This window comes from Erigeron canadensis, chromosome 2 (assembly GCF_010389155.1).
Source record: "Erigeron canadensis isolate Cc75 chromosome 2, C_canadensis_v1, whole genome shotgun sequence".
Taxonomy (NCBI): domain Eukaryota; kingdom Viridiplantae; phylum Streptophyta; class Magnoliopsida; order Asterales; family Asteraceae; genus Erigeron; species Erigeron canadensis.
This window is the reverse complement of record NC_057762.1, coordinates 38,275,224-38,290,816: the sequence shown is the minus strand read 5'-3', so window position 1 is coordinate 38,290,816 and position 15,593 is coordinate 38,275,224. Positions and strand designations below refer to the sequence as shown.

The window sequence follows — 15,593 nt, the reverse complement described above, 5'->3', positions numbered from 1 at the left end:
AATTATTAGGTTACAATCCACTCAACCAAGGTTTTTGAGGTATCATTGCTAGTCAACGTTCAAAGGTTGCTAGACCGAAAGAAAAAATTTATTCACTTAACTAAGATCTAAGGGTTTCCTGACGGTTATTTTTTATACATATATATATATATATATTGATATTGATAATCTTGGAAATGTTTTATTCAACTTTCTTTTTGTCAGATAATTACATATATTTTTTAGGCGAAAGTTTCAAAGATATGTTTAAAACTATGAAAATGAGTTACATGTATTTTTTTTTCTTTATTTTTAGTAATTAAAAGGAAATTGTTGAGTGAAACTTCTCACGTTCTCTTCCTATTAGAAAAAAAAGTACCAAGTACTTGCGATTTCCGGTATTGGAAACTTGGAATTAGTTACTCCAATCATTCCACGAAGACTATTGATATTTTATTTCATTATATCCTATAAGATTTTATTTTCTTTTTTAAATAGACAGGATATTCCTTTTGGTCGAAAAACACATTGAATTAATACATAATTTAATTTAAATAGTAATCCACTAATCCACTATAAAACTAATTTTTGCATTACTAGTTGTTTATTACTATTATTATTAAGGTTATTAATAATATTATTATAGATTAAAAGGGATTGGTAAGAGTAACATTTCTTTGTTTTCCAAACTTTTTTTTTTTTATGTGGATCATTTGTTTGCAACATGGAATCTAGTTTACGTTGTATTAACCGGGTTTGCGCTATAGAGCCTCCTCAGCCTCACTACCTTGTTGGAGGAAAATCCACCAATTAAACTGCATAAAGACTCAACATTTAATTGGATAAAACTCCGCCCACTTAGCCACACTTGAACATGGTCTTGTATCATTGAGAAACTTGTGTGAGATACCTTGTACTATTGAGCTATTTGCTTGATTGTTTTCCACGCATACGTTATGGAATACCGATTTTAATTTTTAACTATAGATTAAACTCATGAATGCTATTTTCAAACTATGTCATGATGAAAGTCCGAATGGAATAGACTTGCTTCAGAATTTCGTATCGCGATTCGACAGCGGGAGGTCTAAATTACGTTATCTTAATCGGGTCTGCGTTAAAGAGTTCCCCTTAAAAGTGATTAAGGATTGGTCCCACTTGAAAAGCTGTACTTTGTCTAGTAATTAGGCCCACAGTGGACTCTTGGTTTTCATATACAAACAAAGTTATGGGCTTATGGCTCTTGTAATCTTGTTTTACAATAACTGAATTATATGCAATTATTTATTCAAGTCAAATGTTGTCATAACTCATAACAATCTATCCCAGCCCTTAAAAGAGTATAAATATGTTTCTCATTTCCTTATTTTTCAAGGACATCAAAACCTTCTTTGTTGTACATCACACAACTCTCTCACTAGAGAGATATACACTTATATCAACAAACACTAAAACCAAAATATGGAGTCTTACGGAAATGTTTTCGATGAAGAATGGGTGAATCTAAGCTCGATGTTCTCTTGTGAACAAGATTCAGATCATTTCATAGGCCATGGATTGTTCTCAAGTGAACATGATCATGGTATGAGTCTTGAAACTTCAATTCTTTGGCCCGATAATGCCAATGAGTCTAATAGTTGTAGTTCATCTGATCATGATCTTAAATCCAACTATTATTCCCAAGAAAGTAGCAATGCCACAAACTCCCCTACCTACCCGTGCCACGATATTTTCCAAGTTTGTCCTTCTAGTACACTTATGCACAACGTATCTGATCAATGCGAGGATCTATGCATGATGGAAGGTGATACTAGTAGCAATTTCTTGTTACTAGCTCAAGTTTTTTCTGACGAGGCAATGGAAGAAATTCTTGGTTTGAAACAAGATGAAGTGGTGGAGAAGGGTAAAATGGAGCATTCAGTTGCTCAGCCTATGCCCATTGTTAAGGAGACCCTCTTAAAGAGGAAGTATGAAATGGTTGAACATCCCATGATCACATTGGAAGAAGACAACAAAGGGAAAATCGATAAGAACCCCAAGAAGAAAACTCGTGTTTCAAGAGTTGCAGTTGATGTAAGTACTACTTGATCCAACAATTTTGTGAATTGTGATTACAAAACATGATGAAATGAACTGAAAATTGTATGCATAGTCATATATAGAAAATCTTATAAAGTGTCCTTGATTATATATCGTTCTCTAACAGAAAAACAAGAAGATTTCACTACCAAAGAAGAACCAAAAGAATTCCTTTGACAACGACGAGGAAGATGGCAAAGAGAATCATAAACGTTATGAAAAAATTGCCAACAATGGAAGAGGCAATAATGTACAAAGTTCAAGTTCTTGTAGCTCCGAGGATGATTCAAATGCCTCTCAAGATTTGGATGGAGGGGCAACAGAGAAAACAAGGGCTGGTAGAGGCGCTGCAACCGATCCCCAAAGCATCTATGCCAGGGTAAGTTATTGAAAATAACTAATTAGTTACTTCATCTTTTCAACAAAACAAAATGACGTGTTTAATTTTCCTTTTGCCATTTGAAAACTAATTATGTGGATTTCGTTTTCCATTATACAGAAAAGAAGAGAAAGAATAAATGAAAGACTTAGAATCCTTCAAAACCTTGTACCAAATGGGACAAAAGTTGACATTAGCACAATGCTTGAAGAAGCAGTTCATTATGTCAAGTTCTTACAGCTTCAAATTAAGGTAAGACTAATAATTACTGTAATAAAGATTAATTGATCATTTGATAACATTAGATATATATATATATATATATATATATATATATATATAGGATATCATAATTAAATTCACATTTTTGTTACCTACCTAGCTACATATCTATGTCTAATTAATTATCGTTTTGGTGAAATCTTGCAGTTGCTTAGCTCGGACGATAAGTGGATGTATGCCCCGATAGCGTACAATGGAATGGATATGGGTCTTTACCAAAACATTTCACAAACCTTATAAATACATCACCTTTGGGAACTTTTTATTCATTGCCCAATCAATTACCTAATCAAGAAACAGAGAGAGAGAATATAATTATCCCCTGACTCTGAAATTCTAATGTATACAATATTCATTTTTTCGGATCATGAAACGAACTCTTGAGATGTAATAACATTCGATATATATGATACTGTATTAATTGCACATGTTACATAGTAATTAGTACAACATGTGGCCGGTGACTGATTATTACAAAACTTTGATTGCAAGACAAGATCCTTGGAGTGGTAGTTAACCATTTTAAGTTGTTGACTTATTATGTGCATGATGATATCCAATTAATGAATCTAGCTATTTCAGTTCCGGCCCTTTGAATAATTGACATCACTACGTATAATAATTATTCATATTTATAAAAGATGTTGACTTTTTTGCATGTTGTTAAAATTTGAGTTCTTTAAATTTCATTATCATTTGACAGGGGATAAAAATGAAGGAAAAAGCATACATATTTTGCAAACAGTGAAGGGAAATGGGCCGAAGTCTTAGCCCAAGAAAAAAAGCCCAGTAAATGAGTGGTCTGGTAATGCTTGCAGGCCCCACCAGACATTTTTATGAGAACCCACATTCTTGTATAGTAGCAGATAGAACTTAATAATCATACCATTACCTTATCTTTTAAATTATTTTTTGGTTTATCAAAGGCTATGATATGATAATCCTTTGAAGCCCATCCCTCACTAACATAATCAGTATCACGAAATCAAATCCAAACAATTAGTATAAAGCAAACCACACGACACATACATCTGCTAGCTCAAATGATCATAGAAAATCCACACTAGAAGAAAATCATTTTACCTTTTTCAAATACATATGTGTGCTCAAATGATTATGAATAAATGGGAGATCGATAATATATGAGCATGGTGATATATACTTACGGCCTATCTATGGGAGCTGGTGTATGACCAAAACTAAGTCTATAATATGTTTTACAATGCAATGCCAGTATGGTAAAAGGAAGTTTGGTGTTCAACGAAATCATGTAAACACAAAAGGATAGGATCCTCATTCAGGCTACCCGGAGATAAGAAATTAAAGCGCTACAATGGTAATGTGGTGCTTCTATCTATAATTCAGTTAGACATATATACTAGTTTTCTTTGTTTCTGCTGGCGGGATTGATTATCGTTGTTATTGTAGTAGGATATTTATTTACACTAAAAGTTGGAAATATAAAAAGTACTCCATACTGTAGTAGCTATAGATATATAAAACACATAGCAAAGTAGGTTTGATTTGAAAGGTTGAATATAAAATCAATAGGTAGCTAGCCAAGAAAATGGGAAGGAAGCTTACTAGCATACTTATTCAGAACATATGTAGACGCAAGTTTCAGAGCACTGCTAGAAGAGCATTATTTCACACCGAACCCGAATTAAAAAATCTCAGCCTGGATGCTGATTCGGATTTGGCAGCGTTGTTAGAGAAGAAGCTCAATATTGAAGTTCCAACACAAACTGGCACTGGGGCTTCCATATACAGGGTTCCAGACCGTTTACGTGCAGTTGAACCAAAAGCTTATGAACCCAATATTGTTTCCATTGGTCCTTACCATCATGGAGCATATCGTTTACAAGCCATGGCAAAAACAAAATGGGACTTCTTTCGTCGCATTTTTCATTCAACCAATCCCAACCGGCCTAACCTCAAACAAGTAGTTGACCAAGTGAAACAAATGGAACACGAGGCTCGTGGTTGTTACTCAGAGGAGTTGAAGATTAGTAGCTTGAATTTCAACAAAATAATGCTTATAGACAGCTGTTTCATCATAGAGCTTTTAAAAGAAACAAAGGAGTTGGACTTCAGAAAAAAGTCAAGTCATATAAAAAGATGGATGTTGCCCGTCCTCCAACGTGATCTGATCATGCTTGAAAATCAGATCCCTTTGTTTGTTATAAACAAAGTTTATGAGTTAATAAGATGTAAACAAGAGTCGGGTAATTTGGTAGATCTTGCACTCCAATTCTTTGAATCCATGATGTATAAAGATTTAGATAACCCGAAGAAGATGGATTTAGTGGTAAAAAGGGATGGAGAAATCAGCCACTTTCTAGCCCTTTTTCGGGCTAGTATTAGTCCAAGTGAAGCTTTACAAAATAAGTTTCCAGTTAAGGAGCCCAACATGTTCCGGTCAGTAACAGATTTGAAAGAGTCTGGTGTCAAAGTCAAGAAGGCCGAAAATTGTCAACCATTAGATGTGAGCTTTAAAAAAGGGGTTCTAAAGATTGCTCCTGTGAGTATGGATGACTACAAATTCACACTGTTTAGAAACATGGTGGCTTATGAGCAATCTCACTTTGCTTGCAAACCATACGTAACCGCGTATATATTCTTTCTTGACAGGCTGATAAACGCAGCCAACGACATAGAATTGCTTCATTATGCAGGTGTCATGCAACATACTCTTGGAGGAAACAAACACGCGGCAACACTAGTTAATAATCTATGTAAAGAGGTGGCAGGGGCAGTTGATGATTCTTATTTGCACAATGTTCTTTGGAAGATAAATTGTTATTGCAATGATGGATGGAATCAGAAGATGGCAAAACTGAAATATGAGTACTTTTATAATGTATGGGTATCACTCTCTACATTTGCGGCCATTGTGTTGATCTATCTTACTATACTTCAAACAGTTGCGGCGCTTGGAGATGATGAGGCACGAGCTCATATCGTTGGAAATGGATTTTGGATGGCGATTGTTGAGGCTTTTTTTGTGCCGGTTAAAGGTGTTAGCACAACAACATCATCATCAAATAAGGACTCATCATCCATGAGTGCCGATGATAAATTTTCGATTGATGGAGAACAGGAAAGCATGGATGATATTGGTACTCGTATCGATAGATTTATTTGTTGGTTCTTGATCACTAGTTCAAAAGAACATGATGAGTTGTTAATGATTATTTTCTGAAAACAATTATTGTCCGAGCGTTACGTAAGTATTTTTTCAAATGTTGTATATAGAAGAAAATTCTTATCATTTGTGTATATTTTGTTACACTAGTCGAAGCTTGTATAGTTGTATAGTAGCTTTTAGTTAAAACGGTTGGCTCGATACATAGCATTTGGTTCGTATGTGGTATATGTAATAATATTTTATGGAACTTTCTTACTACGAAGTAAATAAAGAGTTTGGTAAGTGAGAACGAAGTTAAGAATAATAAAGTAAAGTTGAAAAAATTGTTAGGTGAGAACGGAAATAATATAAACAAAGGTGTTAAGATCGATATTAATTTATTAATCAATATCTAAATAATCATTATGGGCCTAGCAGAAAATTCAAAGTCATGTTGTTTTGGTCATTTTTTATTGCTATTTGTATATCATAGAAGCGTACTCAAGAAATCTATAAATACGAGTAATTGTTATCATATATAATATAATAACCTGTAGACTTAAGTGTGGGAGTTGACATTGGCGAAAACGAGTTGTGTGCACTCGAATCGAAGGAGAACGGATCCAAGACTTGTAAGTTATTAGCCTTGTTTGATTTGTTTTGTAGTCAAAAAAGAAAAATGAACTCAAAACTTGCCAGCATTACTCTGCAAACATTATGTAGATGGAGGTTTCGATACATTGCTACAAAAACAGCCCACACAGAGCTAGAATCAAGAACTCTTGTTCGCGATACTGGTCCAGATTTAACAACTTTTCTGCAGGAGAAGCTAAATGCCCAGCTTCCAAATCAAACCAGCAATAATGGTGCATCCATATACAAGGTTCCAGATCGTTTACGTTCTGTGGAACCCAAAGCTTATGAACCCAATATCGTGTCTATTGGCCCTTACCATCACGGTGTAGATCATTTGCGAGCTATGGAGAGCACGAAATGGAATTTCTTTCATCGCCTTTTTGATCCTAGAAAACCAGACAGGCCTAACTTAGATGCAGTAGTTGGTGGGCTAGAAGAAGTGGAACAGAAGGCTCGTGGCTGTTATTCGGAAGATTTGAGCACAATTAGCAGCCAGAAGTTTAACCAAATGATGCTTATTGATAGTTGTTTCATCATACAGCTTTTAAGAGAAACTAAAGAGATACACTTTAGTAAAAAGTCTAGTCATATAAAAAGATGGATGTTGCCCGTCCTCCAACGTGATCTGATCATGCTCGAAAACCAGCTCCCTTTGTTTGTTTTGAACAAAGTATATGACTTGACAAGTTGTAGAGATAAAGAAAACATGGGTTTGAAAGAACTTGCACTTAAGTTCTTTGAATCCATGATTTACAGAGATTTGGATACTCCAAATAACAATTCTTTAGGTGGAAAAGGATACACTGGAGATCACTTTCTTGAACTCTTACGAGCCAGTATTTGTCCCACTGAAGTTAATCAAAAGAAATTTGCTATTAAGGAACCACATATGTTTCGCTCGATCACTGATTTGAAGGAGTCTGGTGTTAAACTTAAAAAGGCCGAGAAATGTCAACCATTAGATGTTAGCTTTAAAAAGGGTATTCTAAAGATTGCTCCGGTGAGCATGGATGACTACAAGTTCACAGTGTTTCGAAACATGGTGGCTTATGAACAATGTCATTTTGGCTGCAAACCACATGTAACAGCTTATATATTCTTCATTGATAGGCTGATAAATTCTGCAGAGGACATAGAATTGCTGCATTATGCAGGCGTTATGCAGCATACTCTTGGTGGAAATAAAAACGCTGCACGACTTGTGAACAAGCTTTGTAAAGAGGTTGCAGGGGCAGAAGATGACTCGTATTTACACAACGTTCTTTGGAAAATTAACTGCTACTGCAATGATGGTTGGAATCAGAAGAGAGCAAAACTGAAACACGAGTATTTTTACAATGTATGGGTATCACTCTCTACTATTGCAGCTATTGTATTGATCTATCTTGCCATAGTTCAAACAGTTGCAGCCCTTGGAGATGATAAGGCACAAGCTCATATCAATGAAAATGGATTTTGGTTTACGTTTGCAGACACTTTCACTGTACCATATAGTGGTGTTAAGCCCCGTAAGAGCTCGTCCAGGCCAGAGATTGATCAATACGTTCAATTGTTCTTTGGTCCTAAAGTACGCGACGACATTAAGCCTTTCTACTTCATGAGTTGTTAGTTATTATCTTCTGAATAAAATGCAGGAATTGTATCTTCATATATGTTTTTCTGTATCGCTCTGTTTTGAGTAAAATGTACTTGGTTATCCATTGATTTCATATTGTTGCAAGCAAAATAATACTTCACGCATTACAGTTTCTTATTTTTACTCAACACATATCATCCAAGTGTTAAGGCAACGGCATAGAACTCACAACCGTCTAGATACAAATAAAGCAGGGGCACCCCAACTGATTTTGGTGACTATAGCAAAGAATAGGAATTGGAGCTTATCGTATAAAACTCGATTATACTAAAGTTAGGACACATATTTTTGGTCTGTTTACAACTCGCCTCAACTGTAAAAAACAGACCCTTCAGAGTCTCGGACTTCTTTTGGGTTCAAAAATGGACCCTACTTATACAGGATACCCAACTCTTATCAAGTATAATTGTTTACTTACATCCAAATGCTCCGTAACTAGATAAGCACATACTTTCATTGTCACATGGTGAGCAAGAGGCCCAATTAAATCAATTATCGACATAAGCAAGACCATTTAACTCCAAAGTCGAACTTTATAAATGTTACCAACCAATGTAGCGGTACAAGAATAAGATAAAATAACATGAAGTTTTCATTGTCATTGCATAAATGAATCCCTAAACTATCACCATAACTAAAGCCATTAATGATTTTATAAATCTGAGTCTTGAATGAATAATGATAAAAATATGACACCAGAGTCGTAGAGCATATTTTGGATGTTGCAACTGTTACTCCTCGTCCATCACAGATGCGAGGTGGCCATTGTTCATATCCTGCAAGCATAAACAGAAAAAATCAGAATACTCTTTCCAAGTCTTTTTGAATAGGCTACAGCACAAAGTATAATTTAAAAAAGTTTGCCTACCCGTATCATTCGCTGCTTGTTCAGAAACTGGGTCCTTGCCTTGTTCATGATGGAGTTCGGAGATCTGTACATTCTCTGTATTGGAAAGGGTAAAAAGGAAATTGTAATCTTGTTGCAGTAAAGAAGCTATTAGGCCCCATGGCAAGAAAACTTGTGCTAAATTTATTTTTATAAAAAATAAAAAAAATAAAAAAAACTGGTACACAAGGAAAGAACTGTTTACAGAACATCTGCGCATTTAAAACTTGAACTTCGAGTTTGGATTAATACATAATTAGTTACGGGAATAGCATTTAACTTCTTGATACCATATCAAGTGTTCAAAATTAATGTTAAATATTGTTACTTATTAGTCATGATAAGAATGATGTTGGGTTGGGAAAATTAAAAGTCTACTTTACATGGTCTAGTCTTCCCGGTAAAAGGGAATTTTTGCTATCATTTAGGAGTTTCGGTTTTGCATACCAGCTATACAGCTGATGTATATGAGTTGAGTTAATTTATACACTAATTCAACTTTTAATATCTACTTTTCCTGCTTCAAATATATCATTCCAAATTCAGTCTCCATCACTAAATCTCACAAATAAATCTTGCTAATAAGTCCAACAGTCATTTATTTATATCTAAAACTGTTCACAACCTAAAACTTTTAGTGATGGAAATATGCTTGTAGTTTAAGATGTAAAGAGAATGAACAAACCTTTTCGGCCTCTGAGACATGAACAGCACCTGATAGAGACTTTTTCTTCGGTGCAATGCTAAATACCTCATGAAGAAATTCGTTTTCCTGTTCAAACATAAATCAATAATTTCACTAAATCATCGAGATAGTTTGTTGGCCCTTCCAAGAAACTAAATACTCTACTTTATGCAGTAAATCATTCTTAAACTAAATATAAAAATAGAAAAGATCTAAAGATAATGCTAATCAAACCTGCATATGTTTGATAAATCCTCCACCAAGAAATCCCTTTATGTAGTTCAGCTGTTAAAACATTTTAATTAGTAAAAAATAGTAATAGATACCTAAAGCGAAAATAACAAACGAATACAAGAAGAGCACGAAACAAACCTGTATCAGTTGAGACCAAGTTGTAGTTGTAAGCGACTCTCCACCAATCTTCACTGAGGTTTCCGGAGTGTGCCCATACTGGTTGTAACAAATTAAAATGATAAATGATTATTTTACATGCATATAGAGTAGCGTCCTGGAGCTATCAAATTTGACCGAATTACGGGAGAATTCACGTTTTATTTTTTATTGGTATCGTGTCAAACAAACATTTTCAAGAAACACCAGCTTAAAAAGATATTGGTCAAGTAACAGTTTGAAAGACACTCAAAGTGTGATTTTATAATATATATAACATCCTAAAATTATTCAATAAATGCATATTGAAGTAATATAACAATAGTAATCAGACTTGAAAACGAATTAGTCGGATAAAAAAAAAAGCATACAGTGTTCCAAGTTAACTTGCCACTCATAAGGCCATACAAAATTAACCCAACTTGGTCAACCCATCCACTTTGCTACCCTCCAATAAAAATTATTTTAGGAATTGGATAGAAGTGTACCTCGAGAAATTCCAAAATATCTCGAAAGGTGTTACGCTGAGTGTTGAGATCCTTTTTGATAGAACCCTTCCCTCCAGCCTCAGCAGAAAGGTCACGAACTTGATTCAAGACTTTGGATCTTAAACCCTGTATATGGGTAACATTCCGGGAACTAATGCCATCTCCTTTAGAGGAACCACAAAACTTTTCCAAATGTCCCCTCTCATATATCAAAGCAAGGGCTTCCCCAGCTGCAATTCGCACAGATCTGTCATCCTTCTCTAGAAGAGACGAAAAATAAGAAACGGACCTGCAAAGTACATTTGGTAAGCTGGCTTTGGCAAACTATATGATCGCAAACTCAAAAATGGAAAAATGCAAATTTAACTCACTCTTGCCAACTTTTAGGATCTAGTATCCACCCATCCATTGTTGTAAGCAGAAACGACCAAGCAGATACAACCGCTGTTATTACTCCTGGTGACGGCTTAGTGGCAACGACCTGAAACTTGCACAGATTTAATATACACCATAGGCATAAAGGTCTATGAATTTAGAGGTGGCAATTTCAACCCATTGACTTAAGGGTCGATTACGGTTCAACCCAATGACTTTTAGAAAGTTCAGAAGTTTTAGTCAATAACTGTTCTGGTTCTACACTAACCAACCCGTTTCCAGTACCAAAATACCTATTTTAACCCATCACCCAGGGCACATAAACCCCTCCATTTTGCCACCTCTAGATGGATTGATCAAAATGCCAAAAAAGGCTTGACAGACGAAGGGACACGTACATTGGGGCCAAGCTTTGGATGAACCACTTGCCACACAATTTGCATGCATTTCTCAGTTTCTTCAGGTTCAATTCCACCGACAAAAGCGGACACAGCCAACCCCTCCAATAGCTACAAACCAACATTACCAAATTAAAATGATAAAGTAACAGTTGATACACAACAGTTAAAAGCAAAACACGTTATATTACACTAGTCAATGCACATACATACCGATACTATCTTTGATACTTCAGAACGAGATCTCAGAGCTTCAAAAATAGGGGTAACTGATTCTTCCAGTATTTCTTGCGATTTTTCACCCTCACCCGCAGTTAAAGCCAATAATCCTGTACGGAGACAACAACATTTAGATCTCATTGTTAACATGAACCATTCAATTAATTACAAAAGATTTAAAAATGTATGTTATATACCGATGGCATGAGACGCCAAAGCGGTCTCTTTTGCAGACCCCCGTTTTACAGAATTCAGACATTGATGCAGCAATGTTGCACACCTACAGAGACAAACAAACAAACATCGTTAATCCAAGATAACTACCAAGTTTCAACAAGCAACTAATAAAACCGTAGATTTAATAATGAATGCTTACTTCTTTTCAACAAACTTGTGTGGCAAGCTTGTATTAAAAGCCTCTACGATATCAGCCAATGCCTTCACCCTTAGGGACCCCCTTTAAAAACAAAAAATAAAATTAACATAGAACAGATATTTTACAGTATATATAAGTAGATACTAAACTTAAGTAAATTTAGTAAGCAAAAAGAAAGTATCCAATTTGAATCATACTCTTTAAATCAGCATCAATTACCCAAAGAATGATGGTACATATACATATATAAACCATTCAATTCAATGCTGGATCGTTAGCTACATAATCTAAATCGAGTTCTAATTCTACTAGACATAGTAATCGATGATAATACTAAATCGTGCTGACAAGGTTTCATGTGCACATGTATAAATTTAGGAACAGAAAAACTACCGTTTTACGAACAAAGCATCCAAACTCTCATCTAACACGCTTTCCTTATCGCATTGCACATCCTCCACAGCAGCAGACTTCATCATATTATTATCAGAACTAACACTCTCTGTATCATCACTATCTAGCATTGCAGCATTCTTACGTTGAGTAGCACCTGCAAAAATCACATCACAACACGAAAAACCTCAATATCTCTGATTAATAACGAAAAAATCGCTACAATATTATACACAAATCTAGATAACACCCACTTTAATAAACTGCATAAAAATCCATTCTTTTAAAAAACATCTCAAACTCCAATTATATATAATCAATGCTAGCTAAACAATATATATAGATATAAAATACCAATTTAAATTACTGCATAAAAATTTACTATTTTTAGCAAAAATCTCAAACTCCAAATAATGATTAGGCCCCTATTGAATACATGTCTATGCTAAAAATTATATACATATATCTATATATACATAATAAAAACAAAAACTAAATCGATAAAACAAAACATAATAAAAATATATGAATGACAAGAAGTTGTACTTACGCTGTTTACCCATGAGGACAAAGTTGAATTGAATAGAATTAATTGGAAACTAATTTAGTTAATTAAAATAAAACTTAAACTAAAACTGGACGACTACCACTACAAGGTTTACTAGGAATTCCACTAAAATTATGTAGAAAATAATGAGATATCAAAGAAGAAATATCGGCGTGATCAACGTTTCTTGAATAATAATAAATATCCATAAAACGGAAGAAAATCAAATTTTCTGGGTGACGACGAACTAAGATTGACATGAAAATTGGTTTTAAGGAAAGGGTTTTGGTTAGAAATTCAATTGTAGAAGACGATCGAAGAACGAAAAATATTAGTATTTGTATCTGTGTGGCGACGAATATTCGACTTTCGAATAGCGTGTGGGATTTAATTTATGTGTATTTATACAAGACGCAAAATAGCCAAGCGAATATATTATAGAGGGGTAAATCTCAGCCGTTGGATTAATTTTCTTTTTTTTTTTCCGGATCGAGATAAGGCGGTGGGACTTGTTAAAAACGTGTTTGACTATGAAACTCTAGTTTAAGGCGCAAACTTAGACCTACGTTACTTTACAGAAAACCCTCACGTTTGAGATATCGTATGTCGACTTTGGTAAAACTTGTATCCTACGTAAGTTTTTTAATTGGGAAAAAAAAATATTTTGCTTAGGTGCGTTTGGTTCACAAAATCATAAGGAAATCAATGGAATTCGAATTTGAATTTCATGCTTTATCATGTTTGATTGGACAAATGAATGGAATTGAAATTTAATACTTTCCATCAAATTCCTTAAAATAAAAAATTTAGCGGGCGTTTGGTTCGCAGAATGTTTTTAAAAAAATTAGAATCTGTCAAAGGAATTAAAATTCGAAGGAATTAGAATATGAAAGTTTTAAAATATGTTGTGTGTTTGGTTGACGAAATTTAATGTAATTCAGTTAAATGAATTAAAAGTTAAAAATTAAAAATGACAAATGACAAGATTACCCTTTATTAAATATTTACAAGTTTTTTTCCATTATAATATAACATGATATTAATGAGTCTTGTATACAAATAACAATAAAAATGTAAAATATATAAATAATGATAATGAGAATTAACAATAATAACATAGCTAGATATATCGACCCATACAAATATGTGTGCACACCAAAAATTGATAATCAACTTTCCTCCAAAAGTCTTTCACTTCACCGAGATCTGCAGCTTCTTTTCTTCCATCAATTTTTTTTTCTCTTTTAAATTCTCTTTCTTTAATTGATGAGATTGATTTATACGGATCTCATATTCCAATCCAAACAAACATACTATGTATAACACAAAAACCTCCATGGAGTTTGCATAAAGATGCCAAAAATCTTAGGCAGCAGTGGCTGCGACCGGAATTCCCAAGCAAAAATCGCAGGTAGGTAGCGGTCAGTAGATCTCTTTCTTCAAGGTAACCATCGTTGTTTGTAGATCTGATGTGTTCTTTTCCATGAGGTTAACTGTTGTTTCACGAGAGTTGTTGGGGGTGGTGCCTTGGTGAACGTAGTGCAATGGTAAAAATGGTGTGAGGTTGCCGGAGAGTGCGAGTGGTGATGGAAGTGTGACGGTAAAGATCATCACGAAAATGCAAGACAGCAAGTGGTGGCCGATAGAGGTGAGAAAGGGGTGTTTTGGTCTATATTGTGAATTCCTAAGGAATTCAAAACTTTCCATCACATATGTGAAGGATTTCCAAATTCTGTATTTCAAGGAATTCAAAAAAATGTTTTAGATTCAAATTCCTTAAATAATCCAACCAAACAATATAAGGAATGAAATTTGAATTTCAATTCCATTGAATTCCTTTGAATTCCTATCAACCAAACAGCCCGTTAGAATTTCATCACAAAACCCATGAAATGTTTTGAATTCCAATATTTGACAAAAAGACCATTCCATGTTATTGTTATTATTATTATTATTATTATTATTATTATTATTATTATTATTATTAATAATAAACTTTTTTTATAACTATTTTAATTTATTTCTTATTATTATTGTTATACTATTTATATTATATTTTTATATTATTATATCTATTATTATTATTTATAGTAAACTATTTGTATCTTTTTTGTTATATTATTTATTTTTGTATTATTAATTATTATTATTATTATTATTATATTAGTTTTTTAACTATTTATATTATTAATTATTTATATTATAATTTTTATATTATTTATTTATATTTATGTAATATATAAATTTATTTTATTGTTTATTAAGTAATTCCTTATTATTTTAAATTATACTTTTCATATTGTTAACTTTATTATTATTATTTATAGTAATTATTTATATTTTTATTAACTATCTTATTAATTTTTTAATTAATTATAATATTATTTTTATATTATTTAGTTATTTATATTACTTTTATTATATTATTTTTTAATATGTTTTTATCTATTTATTATTATATATATATAATATTATTTTATTATAATGATTTAAATCTTTATTTTTTACTGATTTTTATTACTTTTTTATTATTTTTATTTTTATTTAGTAAATATATTGTTATTGTTGTTGTAATTGTTGTTATTAATATTTATTATTTTTGTAACGTATTTAATTGTATTTATTAATTTTAATATTAATATTTTGGTTATATTTTATTATTATTAAAATTTATTAATTATATTATATTAATATTTATTATTTTTAGCTATTTATCAT

At 33.0% G+C, this 15,593-nt stretch overlaps 4 protein-coding genes across 4 annotated transcripts; 3 read left to right on the top strand and 1 right to left on the bottom strand.

Annotated features, from left to right (window-relative positions):
* The first annotated feature begins 1,440 nt into the window (after positions 1–1,440).
* Positions 1,441–2,959, top strand: LOC122588219 (transcription factor bHLH84-like). Its single transcript, XM_043760344.1, has 4 exons — positions 1,441–2,052; positions 2,186–2,437; positions 2,558–2,689; positions 2,867–2,959. The coding sequence occupies exons 1-4, from the start codon at positions 1,441–1,443 to the stop codon at positions 2,957–2,959; spliced, it is 1,089 nt and encodes a 362-aa protein (XP_043616279.1).
* A 663-nt stretch (positions 2,960–3,622) lies between these two features.
* Positions 3,623–6,028, top strand: LOC122589109 (UPF0481 protein At3g47200-like). Its single transcript, XM_043761352.1, has one exon. It carries the CDS (start codon positions 4,287–4,289, stop codon positions 5,919–5,921), a length of 1,635 nt encoding a protein of 544 aa, XP_043617287.1. The 5' UTR covers positions 3,623–4,286; the 3' UTR covers positions 5,922–6,028.
* A 497-nt stretch (positions 6,029–6,525) lies between these two features.
* LOC122588218 (UPF0481 protein At3g47200-like) lies at positions 6,526–8,091 on the top strand. Its single transcript, XM_043760342.1, has one exon. It carries the CDS (start codon positions 6,526–6,528, stop codon positions 8,089–8,091), a length of 1,566 nt encoding a protein of 521 aa, XP_043616277.1.
* Positions 8,092–8,631: 540 nt separating this feature from the next.
* LOC122589627 (interferon-related developmental regulator 1-like) lies at positions 8,632–13,189 on the bottom strand. The gene is made up of 13 exons (XM_043761935.1): positions 12,879–13,189; positions 12,329–12,485; positions 11,936–12,016; positions 11,757–11,839; positions 11,554–11,669; positions 11,341–11,451; positions 10,939–11,048; positions 10,568–10,856; positions 10,062–10,139; positions 9,924–9,974; positions 9,690–9,776; positions 8,987–9,061; positions 8,632–8,894 (listed from the first exon to the last, which is right to left on the bottom strand). The coding sequence occupies exons 1-13, from the start codon at positions 12,889–12,891 to the stop codon at positions 8,850–8,852; spliced, it is 1,296 nt and encodes a 431-aa protein (XP_043617870.1). The 5' UTR covers positions 12,892–13,189; the 3' UTR covers positions 8,632–8,849.
* Between the last annotated feature and the right edge of the window lie 2,404 nt (positions 13,190–15,593).